This window comes from Schistocerca nitens, chromosome 3 (genome assembly GCF_023898315.1).
Source record: "Schistocerca nitens isolate TAMUIC-IGC-003100 chromosome 3, iqSchNite1.1, whole genome shotgun sequence".
NCBI lineage: Eukaryota > Metazoa > Arthropoda > Insecta > Orthoptera > Acrididae > Schistocerca > Schistocerca nitens.
The window spans coordinates 205,674,269-205,688,835 of record NC_064616.1 but is presented as its reverse complement, the minus strand read 5'-3'; the positions used below and the strand labels follow the sequence as shown (position 1 = coordinate 205,688,835).

At 45.9% G+C, this 14,567-nt stretch overlaps 1 protein-coding gene across 2 annotated transcripts in view; it reads left to right on the top strand.

Moving 5' to 3' along the window:
* LOC126248152 (ligand of Numb protein X 2-like) overlaps window positions 1-14,567 on the top strand; it is a 462,639-nt gene that overhangs the window by 443,695 nt on the left and 4,377 nt on the right. For both annotated transcript variants that reach the window (XM_049948888.1, XM_049948889.1), the window contains 2 exons: window positions 1,965-2,152; window positions 2,376-2,534. In XM_049948888.1, coding sequence (XP_049804845.1) covers window positions 1,965-2,152; window positions 2,376-2,534 — 347 coding nt within the window. The remainder of the gene's footprint in view (window positions 1-1,964; window positions 2,153-2,375; window positions 2,535-14,567) is intronic.

Here is a 14,567-nt window from a genome sequence, read left to right as displayed (position 1 = left end):
TAATGTGGGCCACAAAATTGGTACCACAACCTAACCTATCTGAGAAAAGAGATGAGAACTCAAAATACATAGGATCCAATTGCTGGTAAGAGACCTGGTTGGAAATCAGGTGCACTATATCCAAAATGGAAAGCCAAAGAATTGAAAGCATCCGGACTGAACAAATTAGTGGTGCCACTATCATCCAGTACAAAAAAAAAGTGATTTACCTATTTGTACCGGGAGCCGTAAACAGCCCCAAAATTTGAATATGCTGCTCATTGTAACATTGAGTTACGAGAGACAGTGCCGGAGATCCCAGATTACAAGTTCAGTAATGTCACAGCTGCACCTGTGTCCACTTGTAGTCAGAGCATCTTGTCTGTCACTCGCACTTCGATAAACAGTTTGTTATAATTTGTAAGCACTGGAGACACACAATTAACATCCATGTGCATTTCCACAGGAGGGGGCTAAGAACCATACTGAGACTCAGTACATCCTTTTTTCCTCCATTTGTTGCAAATCACCCAGCACTTAGGGCACTCAGCCCTGTTATGTTGCACGAAACAATACGGGCAAGATGAGAGCATAGAGTGCTGCCATTGTTGTGGTTCTAGTGACAGTTGTAGTCATTTGGCACATTGCTGTCCAGTGTGGTGTAGAGGCAGCATTTGTATGGCTGCCACATTGTCTTTCCCCTGAGAACTGGCTGACATCCAACAACCAGGAACGGGAGGTACCATGGCCTCATCACGTCGAGCCTCAATCTGATCACTGACAGCACGAGATACCTCGAAAGACTGAGTAGTATTTAAGACTTCAGCCAAAGGTGGATTCTCACACTGTGCATTAATGCACTTCCTTATACAGATGACGGCATCGCAGACCGTGCAATTGGTATAGGAATTGTGATGAGCATTGGTATCAAACTGACATTTGCGACTGAGGCCACAGAGTTCAGCTGCTCAAGCCTACTAAGACTCGTGGGGCTATTTATGACAATGATAGGACTGTACATGCACTACAATAGCATGCGTGTGTTTATGTTGATAATTTGAGAACAACTCATACATTTCATTGAACAAAAGTGATGCAGGTTTCTGGAGCAGGCTACCTGGTGCAGAAACTGGTAGATTCTAGGAGAAATCAAAGAAAGGAATAAAGCATTAAACATGTTTGCATCAGTGACAGCAAGCGCAAGGAAGTGTTGCCAAAGCTGGTTTTTGTTAGCCTCCCAAACTTGCACCGCATTATCTTAAGAAGGAAACGGCAGCGGGTATGTCAACAGCATGGAAGACTGCACAGTCAATGTGGCCTACAAACTCATGATAGCAACCATAAGAGCCTGCTGCTGCTCAAGGAGAGATTGGAGCACTGCCTGCACAGATATAAGAACCAAAGAAACAACTAAATAACCTGTGCATATGGAAGGGAACAGCACACTTGTTGCCAGTTGTATCATACTGCAAACCACAAACAGCACAGCCACAATGAGCCAAAGTTTATTCTTCTTCCACAAACAGGCAAACAACAGTTGAGAACATCAACACAAACATAGCAACAATCCAGGTACTGATACAAGCAGTTTGTGACTGTAAGTATAAACACAATGTTTAACTCCCCAGAAAAGAATTCCATAGCTAAGAACTTAGTGTACATATGAATAGTATGTAACTTAAATACACTGGTTTTTATATGCTGATGACAAGCATAACATGCTGATGGCTTCTGTTTGTAAGTATCTTTGTGTGTTTGCACCACTTCAACTGTGAATCAACATTCGTTCCTGGTCTTCAGGGTTTTATTTGTTTTCTCTGCAAAGAGTTCTCTTGTTTTCTCCGTGTCTATAATACTGCTGTCATCAGCATGTATAATTTTTTCACGGTGTCTAATATTGTTGGTTCAACATTTAACAGAATTATGTTTATTTGATTGATTTCCACAGCATACCTTAATTCAAAACACTTATTTTAATTTTTCAGAAAGGAGATATTTTATTGAATGTAAATGGAACAAGCCTCCTTGGTCTTACTCACACACAGGCAGTAGCTATCTTGAAAGCGACAGTAGAAAAGAGAGAAGTAACTCTTGAAGTTCTTGAAGGTCCTGAAACATCAGCAGGTTCACTCAACTTTATACCATCCTGGGTTTACTGGCAAAAATTACCAAGGTAATACAATAATCAAGAGATACAAGAGTCAACAGCAATGAAATGTGTTCAAAATTTAAAATATTATTGTATCCCTTGCCAGTAAGAACAAAAAAGTTTGTGAAGCACAAAATCTCCCAAATCATTCCTTAACATGATGATTGAAGTACCTTATTGTCTGTAGTGTTAGGAAGGTCTAAATATTTGTTTCTTCAGTACAACTCATCTGTTTTATACATTTCAGGTGCCTTCAGTTTCCAAAAACTGTAGTCTTACACAGGATCCCAGGCTCTAGTCTAGGATTCAGCATTGTTGGTGGCGAAGATCCTGTGCGAGGTCCGGAAGCTATACACATTCTTTTTGTTGTACAAAACTCACCAGCAGCTAAGGATGGAAAATTAAGGTAGTACAGATTCACATTTTGTGTAGTAAAATGAAAACTTCTCTATGTTTCAATTATATTTGGTTTTTAAGCACTCATGACCTCCATTTTTTTACCTCTGCTTTTGTAAAAGCTAAAAGCATACATGTTTGTTGTTTTATTTGTTGCCTTGCTTGTGGTAGTGATGTCTGTGCAAAGTGGGACTCATGTTCATGTCCTCCCAGCATCCCTCACAAGAAATGACAAGTTACTATGCATATACTGTAGAATTTTCTTTGTTTTGCTGTATCTCTGCACATTTCAGTTCGTCTGTTACTACAATTCAATTTTCTAAGCTTTAACTGCAGATTTATGTCCAAGTTTCCTTTCACTGGTTACTTAGTATACCAATTCATTTATTAGTAGTTTTGATATTTACAATATGCACACCCAACAGTGGTTCCAGTAGATTAACAGAGATCGAGGCCAGGAGGATTTTGGAAGCAAAAGTTGTGTTGCAAGCATAACTCCCTACTACATAGTTCAGGAAAGCTGATGCTGGAGGGGGGAGGGGGGGGGGAGTGGATCCATGACATGGGTTGTGAAGCAGCCATTGAATTCAAGCATGTTGTGCTCAACAGTGTGATCTGACAATGGGTGACTAACTTTGCTCTTGGTTACAATTCATTCTGATGAACTGCTGTGCTGGTGGTCATCCTAACATCATGTGCTTTGCAAAAATATGACATGGCTGTTTCCATAGGTGGCCTTGCCTCTGATGGAATGGGAGAAGCCTGTGACAGGACTAGAGTAGAATGTGCCAGGTTGGGAGAGGTATAAGGATGGACCAAGATGCTGTGTAGGTGTCTGGGTGACAAAATACTGCAGGAGTGGTGGGCAGGATTGTTTGTAAGATGTCCCTCATTTCCACAAATGATAATTGTTTGGTCATCCCACTGGTAGGTACCAAGGAGTTGGTGGGTTCTATGACGGAGAGTAAAATAATGAGATACATGCATAGTGTTTGATAAACTCCTTCACTTAATTTTAAAATGCAAGTACAGATCAACACCCAATACAAGTCTGTGAGACAGGCCAAGTCTGTATATCCACAACTGTAACAGAGGCTGAGTGACGACGACACTGCAGGGTGTAGATGACCCCATGTTGATGCCACAGGGACAGCCAGCATGGCTATGTTATCAGCACAGTCACAAAGCATGCAAAGACCATGAAGGAATCCACATTTCGTAAACAGATTCTTTAACGATAAATTCAAATCTTGTGCACACTGGTGTTAACCACAAATGAGAACATTATTTATTTTGAAACAGACATTGTAAATATTGTAAAAAATCAGGACACAGGTGGGCAGGCATCAAAACGGGACACTCGTGCTTAAAAAAGTGTTTCAGTATAAAAAATCGAAAGACATTCACAATGAACATGAACCACTCAGTAACTTTTCATGGTCAAACTGTAATGTGAATGATCTTTTCTGCAAATGAAATATCTTTATCTGTAACATTTTGTGTTAAGAAAGTGCCATTGACATTTCAGATTAACCAGTTTCCATAATTAATCTATCTACAAGCACATAAGAAATTAGGATTTCCAAAATTGAGTTTCAGAGTTCACTGGTTAGCTACAACAACCAACAGAATCCAGTCAAAGGTCAATTTATTACAGATGTTGCATAGGAGCAATTTACCAGAGAGGGCAGATTTATAGTTGTTAATTCTCAGAAAATAAAAAATTTGCTGGGACTTGATCCCTACAATAAATGTGATCTCACCATTCATGAGGAAGCAAATCGAGAGTCATACTGATGTTCCAATGGAAAAATTGGAAAAATTGCAGCAAAAATATGTTAATATCTTTTTCTGAAGCAACAAATAAAATTAACACTACAACTCTCACACCGAGATGAAATCGAATGCTGTGTCAAAATTTTGCAAAGCACACATTTGCTTGGCATTATTTCAGAGCAGTACTGAATCATATGCATAAGATCCCACTTGGTAAAACAGTAAAATGAGAAGAAATTAATATTAGTATAACAGTAGCTGGAGCAATAGCTAAAATCCTTGCCTTATTGACAAACTTTCAGATAAAATAAAATTCAGACAGCACATCACTTGATAATAATTTTAATTGAAGGGATTGTACCACATAACAGCTGAAGCACCTAAACAAATATTGATCTACAATGCAGATGTTGTCAGTGTTTGGTTGTATCAAAATAAAATAGCTGATGAAATAGGTCACAATGAATGGCTGGATGTCAGTATCTGAAGGGCACAATATTTCAGCAACCAAACACATCGCCAGCATTAGGAGCATCATCAGTGCACCTGACGATGGCAATGTGATCGCTTGCTGAAATATTGTGCCCATTGTACACTGACATTGGGCCGTTATCCACGGAACTATTTTGTCACGAATTATGCTGACATAATTTGAAGAATCACAATAAAATAGCTGTTGTACTTGGCTTACTTTCACTTTGTAATATGCATGTGAGATAATTTTTTTGGGGTAACTCATCAAGTCAAGCTAAAGTTTTCAATGTTCAATAACTTCAATAACTTGTGGCGTGAATTCAGGAATATCTTGCAGCAGTGCGTTTGAGGAACCAGGGGTGTTAACAACTATTTCCCAATATGTTTATTCCTTAATGGAAATATGTCACAAATAATATACTTTTTTTCAAACTGACTACTCAATTAATGAAATCACTACTACAAAAAAAGAATAATCTACTTAACGATATAAAGTTAACTTCCTTTTTGCCCAGAAATGTGTATGTTATTCAGAAGCATACCTTCTCAGTTGGAAACCATAAGAAGTTTATCTACTAATAAAGTTCAGTTTAAGTGGAGCCCAACAGATTTATCAGTGCCCAACTCCTACTCAATTGATGAATTTCTTAGCAGAACCGAGTGATGTACACTGGTGAGACTGAATACTGCCTGGTGGTGTTGTAGGCATGTGACATGGTAATGAAAGTGTATATGCAAAGCAGAGACAAATGGAGAAACATTCTAGCAGCAGTACAGGCTGCAAATGGGGAAATCTGCTGACAGTCACTTTAAGAAAGGGCAGATTGTTATGGCTTGGCACCTGGGAACAAATGTCTCAGAAACAGCTCAGTCAGTCGGCTGCTCACGTGATATTGTTCTGTGCATCTACGAAAGTGGTTGAAGTACTTTGAAACTACGAGTAGGTGATGAGTAGATGTCAGACATCCACATCTCACAGAATGTGGAGGTCGGAAGTTTTTCTGCTCTGTAAAGCGAAATAGGCAGTGATTTGTGGTTGGTCTAAGGGAGAACAGTGCTGGTGCACTCACAAGTGTTTCAGAGCACACCATTCAGCACACAGTGTTGAACATCGGACTCCACAGCAGACAACCCCTGTGTGTTCCCACTTTTGTCTGATGACATCGTCAATTACAGCTGTAGTAGGCACGGGATCATTGAGTTGGACTGTGGCTCAGTGGAAGTGTTTCACTCTGTTGGATGAATTGTGTTTATTGTTACACCAAGTCAGTGTTCATGTCCTGATATTCTGTCATCCAGGTGAACTGCTGCTGCTCAAAACATACACCGCACGCCAGATGCAGGCTGGTAGGGGGCAGTATTATGCTGTTGGGATACTCATCTTGTCTTCCTTAGGGCCTGAAGTAGTAATACGAGATACTGTGACAGCTGTGGACTATGTGAACATTATTGTAGACCACCAGCGTCTCTCCATTCTTGATGTCTTCACTGACAGTTTGTGTCTTCACCACCAAATTCATCTCATCTGAACTCTACAGAACACACCTAGAACACTACCGGGCAGCAGCTCAACACTTGCAAACCTCCGGCTCATAATTTTTGGGAATTGCATGACCTGTGCATAGAAATCTCATGCCACATACATCTGGAAGCCTGTTGAGGACTTACGGAATGAATGCCACAAAAAAAAAAAAAAAAAAAAAAAAAAAAAAAAAAAAAAAAAAAAATGCTGCTGTCCAAAGGTGGAACAACACACTATTCAGTACCTCCTCAGTATTTAGGCAATCTAATCATCAGAATTTGACTGTAGCACCACGTTTCAAAACCATCTAGTCTCTTCTTGTCTAAACTGTTTACCGTCCATTTTTCCCTTCGCTACATGGCTACATTCTCAACAAATACCACCAGAAAAGACTTCCTATTACTTAAATGTATGTTTAATGTTAACAAATTTCTCTTTTTCAGGAATACCATGATGTATGCTCTCTACTTTGACCATCACCAGCTGTTTTGTTGCTCGGATTGCAAAACTCATCTTGTACTTTTAGTCTCTCATTTCCTTAGCTAATCCCCTCAGCATAGCCTGATTTGCTTTTACTACATTCCATAAGCTTTGTTTTGCTTTTGTTGTTGATCATCTTGTATCCCCCCCTGCGGGTTCGGGGGTAGGAATAGGCCCGCGGTATTCCTGCCTGTCGTAAGAGGCGACTAAAAGGAGTCTCAAACTTTTCGGCCGTATGTGATGGTCCCCTGTTGGGTTTGACCTCCATCTCTAAAAATTTTTCCAAAGAGCGAGCCGATTGGGGAAGGGCGCCTTACTTGGTGCATTGTGTCCATCTAGTGATCAGACCTTTCGCCAGCTTCTTTGTCGTTGCATTGCAGTCCTGCCCGCTCTCCATCTCTTGGGCATGGATACATTCCTGCGTGCACTTTCCACCTTGCGCTGTGCACTGCCACTTTCTGCACTGACGGCAACCATGGACCACATGTCACCTAACATCCAGCACGGTAGCCAGTCCGTTGTGGTGGGGCCGCCATGTACCCTGTTGGTTGTAGCCCCCTGACAACACAGGGGTCACTCTACTGATGCCTGCGCCGTTAACTCCCCACGTATGCCAAGAAGCAGATGCCCGTCTCCCTGGGGCGTCAGGACTCCCGGCAATGGCCATCCTGCCAGGTGGCTATTGCTGCATCTGGGTGGCGCCCGTGGGGAGGGCCCTTGGTCGGAGTAGGTGGCATCAGGGCGGATGACCCGCAATGAAGCGTGGTACATCATCTCTCTCTGGCGGCCAGCCGCCAGCAGTCTCTAAGCATTCTCGGGCTCAATTTAATGCTCAGAAGTACGATCCGAAAACGTTCCCCTCTCTGGCCACGCCGTGGGAGGAGCGTAAGTCTCAGGATGGAGGTAACAGTTATTCGCCCCAATTCTTAGTTTGCACGAGAGCTGATGGGGAGTCTTTTCTATCCACAAAGCCTCAGTTCTTCGTCGAGCATTTAGAGGACAAGTTTGTGGAGGTGGAGGGCTTGTCCAAAATGCGCTCTGGGTCAGTACTGATACAAACGGCATCCTCTGCCTAGTCACGCAGGTTACTTCCTTGTGACAAGTTGGGGGATGTTAGCGTTACCATTACACCACATAAGAGTTTAAATGTGGTCCAGGGTGTTATTTTCCATAGGGACCTCCTTTTGCAGTCTGATGACGAGCTGCGCACCAACGTAGAGCGTAGAGGTGTTCATTTCGTCCGGCGCGTTCATCGGGGTCCGAGGGACAATCAGGTTGCTACTGGTGCCTTCATCTTGGCCTTCGAGGGTGATACATTACCGGAGAAGGTCAAGGTGATGGTGTACCGTTGTGACGTCAAGCCCTATATCCCTCCCCCAATGCGGTGCTTTAAGTGCTGGAAGTTCGGCCATATGTCTTCCCGCTGCACTTCCAACCTCACCTGTCGAGATTGCGGACGCCCATCACATCCCAATACTCCATGTGCCCCGCCTCCCATCTGTGTCAACTGCAGAGAGAATCATTCACCTTGCTCGCCAGACTGCAAAGTCTTTCAGAAAGAGCGCAAAATCATGGAATATAAGACCCTGGACCGGCTGACCTATACTGAGGCCAAAAGGAAATATGACAGACTACATCCTGTGCGAATGACGTCTTCTTACGCAGCTGCTACAACTACTGTGCTAGCCCCATCAGTTTCGAGACTTCCAGCCAGGTCGATGAGCAGTACAACTACTCCTGCCCCCTTGCCCGTGGGGGGCTCTACCCAACCGGTTGCTCCTGCACCACCTAGCTCAGGAGCAACATCCTCCCACCCATCGGGGACGTCCGTCCCCACTTCTAAGCCGGAGAAGTGTTCAACTTCTTCGGCTTCTCATGCTCGCAAGGGGTCCCTTGGGTCCCTCCCTTCCCAGGTTTCCACCAGCGGGAAGGGTGATGACCGACAGTTGCGTAAGTGCCCACAATCCGCTGGTCGTAGGGCTTCATGATCCTCCTCAGTCCCGGAGACTGAATCAGTGAAGCCCTCCCAGCCAGTTAAACCCAAGGAGCAGCATGAGAAATCCAAGAAAAAGAGCTGTAAGCCCAAGGAACTCGCGGTGGCAGCCACCCCACCGCACCCTTCCAGCTCTGCGTCTGAGGACGAGGTGGAGATTCTGGCGTCCGCTGAGGACCTCGATCTCGCCGGTCCCTTAGACGCCATGGATAGCGCTAGCGCCGATGCTCAATGGGAGGCAGCAGGTGACCCAGCGGCGTAATCTGCCTTCCAAGTCCCGTCACGCCTCTCTCAGACATGGACAATACCATCCTCCAGTGGAACTGCAGCGGTTTCTTCCACCATCTAGCTGAGCTCTGACAACTTATCAGCCTTCACCCTTTCTTCTGCATTACTCTTCAGGAAACTTGGTTTCCAGCAATGCGAACCCCCGCCCTCCGTGGCTATCGGGGTTATTATAAGAACCGGGCAGCATATGAAAGGGTGTCTGGTGGCGTCTGCCTCTATGTCCTTCACACTCTGCACAGCGAGTCTGTCCCTCTCCAAACACCTTTAGAGGCTGTCGCTGTTCGGGTGTGGACGCCACAGGCTGTTACCGTCTGCAGTCTTTACCTTCCACAGGATGGTGCTGTGGCGCAGCATGTCCTGGCTGCTCTGATAGCCCAACTGCCGCCACCTTTCTTGTTATTGGGCGACTTCAACGCCCATAACCCTGTGTGGGGTGGGTCAGTGGCGACAGGTCGAGGCGCCACCATTGAGCATTTATTAGCACAGCTCGATCTTTCGCTTTAGAATGATGGTTCCTCCACACACTTAAGCGTGGTGCATGGCACGTACTCCGCCATCGACCTTTCGATCTGCAGCCCTAGCCTCTTACCGTCTGTTCAATTGAGAGTGCTTGACGACCTGTGTGGTAGTGACCACTTTCTGATCTTTCTGTCACTGCCACAGCGTCAGTCTTCTCTGCGCCCTTGCAGGTGGGCTATGAATAAGGCTGACTGGGTTTTCCTCCACTGCCGCTATTGAGCCTCTCTCTCGTGATGACATTGATGCGGTGGTTCAATCGGTCACCACCGGCATCGTTACTGCCGCCAAATCTGCCATTCCCTGTTCTTCTGGGTCCCCCCGGCGGCGTATTGTGCCTTGGTGGTCGCCTGAGATCGCTGCAGTGATTAAAGATCGCTGGCGGGCGCTCTAGCATCACAAGCGACATCCCTGCATTGATCACCTCATCACCTTCAAACGGCTGCGTGCGCGGGCCCGCCGCCTTATCCGCCAAAGCAAGCAGGAGTGCTGGGAGCGGTATGTGTCCACCATTGGCCTCCATGTCTCTCCATCGCAGGTCTGGGCCAAGATCCGACGCCTCTATGGCTATCGGACCCCTGTCAGCGTCCCTGCGCTCTCACTGAATGGAGCAGTTTGTACAGACTCCGACGAAATTGCCAACAGCTTGGCAGAGCATTTTGCTCTTAGTTCCGCTTCTTCCAATTACCCACTGGCCTTCCCCTCCATTAAAGAGCGGATGGAACGTCGGAGCCTTTCTTTTCGAACCCACCATTCTGAATCCTACAATGCTCCATTCAGTGAGTGGGAATTTCACAGTGCCCTTGCCGCTTGCCCTGATACCACTCCTGGGCCAGATCGCATCCACTGTCAGATGCTGAAACACCTTTCAGTGGACTGCAAGCGACGCCTCCTCGACCTTTACAACCGTCTCTGGGTCGAGGGTGAGTTTCCGTCGCAATGGCGGGAAAGCATTGTCATCCCCGTTTTGAAACCAGGCAAGAGCCCTTTGGAGGTGGACAGCTACCGCCCCATTAGCCTCACCAACGTTCTTTGCAAGCTTCTCGAACGGATGGTGAGCCGGCGCTTGAATTGGGTACCGGAGTCTCGGGGCCTTCTGGCTCCGTCTCAGGGTGGGTTCCGTAAAGGCCGCTCCGCCACCAACAATCTGGTGAGCATGGAGTCGGCCACCCGTACTGCCTTTGCCCGCCGTCAGCACCTGGTCGCTGTCTTTTTCGACATGCGGAAGGCGTACGATACAACATGGCGTCATCACATCCTTTCTACGCTTCATGGATGGGGTCTTCGTGGCCCTCTGCCGCTCTTTATCCGAAATTTTCTGTCGTATCGTACCTTCCGCGTACAAGTCGCGGCCTCCCATAGTTCCTCCCGAGTCCAGGAGAACGGGGTACCACAGGGATCTGTCCTCAGTGTCTGCCTGTTTTTAATTGCCATAAACGATCTCACTGCAGCGGTGGGCAATTCTGTCTCCGCTTCCCTGTATGCTGACGACTTCTGCCTTTACTGCAGCTCTACTGGCATTGCAGCTGTTGAACGTCAGCTACAGGGCGCTATCCGCAAGGCGCAGTCTTGGGCTGTAGCACATGGTTTTCAGTTTTCGGCTGCCAAGACCCACGTTATGCATTTCTGCCGGCACCGAACAGTCCATCCTGAGCCGCGGCTTTATCTTGCCGACGACCTCCTTGCTGTGGTGGCAAGACCCACAGGTTTTTGGGTGTAGTTTTTGATGCCCGGCTGACTTGGCTGCCTCATATTCGGCAGCTTAAACAGGCATGTTGGCGGCATCTAAATGCTCTGAGATGCTTGAGCCACACCAGCTGTGGCGCCGACCAATCTACCCTGTTACGGCTCTACCAGGCATTAATCCAGTCCCGTCTGGATTATGGGAGCCTGGCTTATGTCTCAGCATCCCCATCTGTGTTGCGGGTGCTGGACCCAATACTACACAGCGGGATACGACTGGCCACTGGTGCCTTCCGGACCAGCCCTGTGGACAGCGTACTTGTGGAGGCTGGTGTCCCTCCACTGTGATTGAGGCGCCAACATTTACTGGCCGCTTATGCTGCCCATGTTTTTAGCTTGCCCGGGCATCCAAACTATCGTCTCCTGTTCCCGCGATCGGTCGTCCATCTGCCAGAACGTCGGCCATGGTCAAGTTCTACGATCGCGGTCCGCGTCAAAGAACTTCTCTCCGGGCTTCGGGTTTTCACTGTTCCACCTCCATTCCGGGCCACTTTGCGTACACCCCCATGGTGTGTTCCTCGCCCTTGCCTTCAGCTCGACTTGGCACAGGGCCCGAAGGACTCAGTCCCTCCAGAGGCCTTCCACCGCCGCTTTTATTCCATCCTGGCCACCTATCAGGGTTCTGACGTTGTTTACACTGACGGTTCGATGGTTACTGGTCGTGTCGGTTATGCGCTTACTCTAGGGGACCATTCCGAACAATGTTCCTTGCCGGATGGCTGCAGTGTTTACACTGCTGAGCTGGTCGCCGTCTTTCGTGCCCTAGAGTATATCCGCACCTGCTCAGGTGAGTCCTTCGTTATCTGTAGCGATTCCCTGAGCGGTTTATGAGCTCTCGACCAGTGTTTCCCTCGTTCTCGTCTGGTGATGGCTATCCATGAGTCCCTGCATACTCTTGCCCGTTGCAGCCGCTCTGTGGTCTTTGTGTGGACCTCCGGTCATGTCGGTATCCCGGGCAATGAACGTGTTGACCGCCTGACCAAACAGGCCACCAGTGAACACACTCTAGACATTGGCCTTCCGGAGACTGATTTGAGGGCAGTCTTACGCCGCAAAGTTATCTCGCTTTGGGACGCTGAATGGCGCGATCTGGCCGCCCCTATCAAACTCCGTGCCATCAGGGAGACGACGACTGTGTGCAACTCCTCCTTGCGAGTCTCTCGCAAGGAGTCTGTCATCCTCTGCCGACTGCATATTGGGCACACACGGATGACCCACGGCCACTTATTGCACCGTGAGGACCCCCCTCTCTGTCGCTGCGGCTCAGCATTGACAGTGGTCCACATTTTATTGGACTGTCCACTTTTATCTGTGCTCAGGCAGACGTTTGCGCTGCCAGACACACTCTCTGCCCTTTTAATAGATGACTCTGCCATGGTGGACTTAGTTTTGCATTTTATTCGGGCAGGGGTTTTTATCGTTTAATCTGAGTGTTTATGATTTTTAGTGTCGATTCTGGCTTTTAGCCTCTGATTTTAAACTGAGTTTTTAATGTGTTCTTCGTGGTTGGCTTTTCCTCTTTTTTTTCTCTATGGTCGGCCAATCACCGTCACACTCTGTGTGTTTTAATTTGTTTTGTCTGATCCTTGTCTGAGTATTTCTTGTCCTGTGTTGTTTGTTGTCTCTATTATCCGTCTTTTACTCTGTGTGGTAGTTTTTTTGTTTTGGAACAAGGGACCGATGACCGTTGCAGTCTGGTCCCTTTAATCCCACAAACCAACCAACCATCTTGTATCCTCCTTTCAAGACGTACGTTCCATTCAACTGTTCTTCCAAGTCCTTTGCTGTCTCTGACAGAATTACAGTGTCACTGGACAACCTTAAAGTTGTAACTCTTCAGGCTTTCCCGGCGATCTAATGACATCTCGGGTTGTCGGGTGTTCTGCCGGATATCAGCGTCGTACTTGCACGATATTTCGGTCACGTAGCTCGTAACCTTCATCAGGTGCGACCTGAGACTGCTCCTCGAGTGGACCTGGTCCAGTATTTATGCCTATGGCCTTCCCCCTCCACCAACGGCTGCAGGCGCTTCCTCTGTGGTCCGCGCCCATTCCCTGTTTTTATTTCTTAATTCCTACTCCAAATTTCTCTTGTGTTTCCTTTACTGCTTGCTCAGTGTACAGGTTGAATAACATCAGGGATAGGCTACAACCCTGTCTCACTCCGTTCTTAATCAGTGATTACCTCTTATGCTTCTTGACTATTATAACTGTCACCTGGTTTTGGTGCAAGGTGTAAATAGACTTATGCTCCCTGTAATTTACTCCTGCCACCTTCAGAATTTCAGAGAGAACATTCCTGTCAACATTGTCAAAAACACTCTCTTAGTGTACAAATGCTATAAATGTAGGTCTGCCTCCCCTTAACCCATATTCTAAGAGAAATCATGGGTTTAATATTGCCTTGCATTTTCCTACATTTCTCCAGAATCCAGACTGATCTTATCTGAGGTTGGCTTTTACAATTTCCATTCTTCTCTAAAGAATTTGTTAGTATTGTGCTACCATGACTTACTAAACAGATAGTTCTGTAATAGTCACACCTGTAAGCACTTGCTTTTTTTTAAAAAAAAAATTAGAATTATTTCATTCTTCTTGATGTCTGAGGGTATTTCATCTCTTTCATACATCTTGCACACCAGATGGAATAGTTTTGTCATGTCTGGCTCTCTCAATGGTGTCAGTAGTTCTGGCAGAATGTTGTCTACTTTAGGGACCTTATTTGGACTTCAGTGCTCTGTCAAATTATTCTCGCAATATCATATCTCCAATTTCATCTTCATCTTCATCCTCTTCCCTTTCTATTATGCTGCCTTCAAGTTCAGATCCCTTCCACAGAACTTCTATATGCTCCTACTTTCAGCTTTCCCTTCTGTGCTTAGTACTGGTTTTCTGTCAGAGCTCTTGATATTCATACAGGTGGTTCTCTTTACTCCTAAGGCCTTTTTAATTTTCCTGTATATGGTTTGTATTTTTACCCTAATGAAATATGCTTAAAAATCCTCAAGTTTGCCCTCTAGCCATTCCTGCTTAGCCATTTTGCACTTTCTATTGTTCGCATTTTTTAAATGTTTGTATTTATCTTTCACCTGCTTCATTTTCATATTTATGCTTTCGTCAGTTAAATTCAATACCTCCTGTGATCTTATGCTGTATTTCTTTCCCTTGTGCTAGTCAATTGTTGGTTAATGCTCCCTCTGAAATTCTCAGCAACCTCTGCTTCTTTCAACTTATCCTAGTCTGATGTCCTGC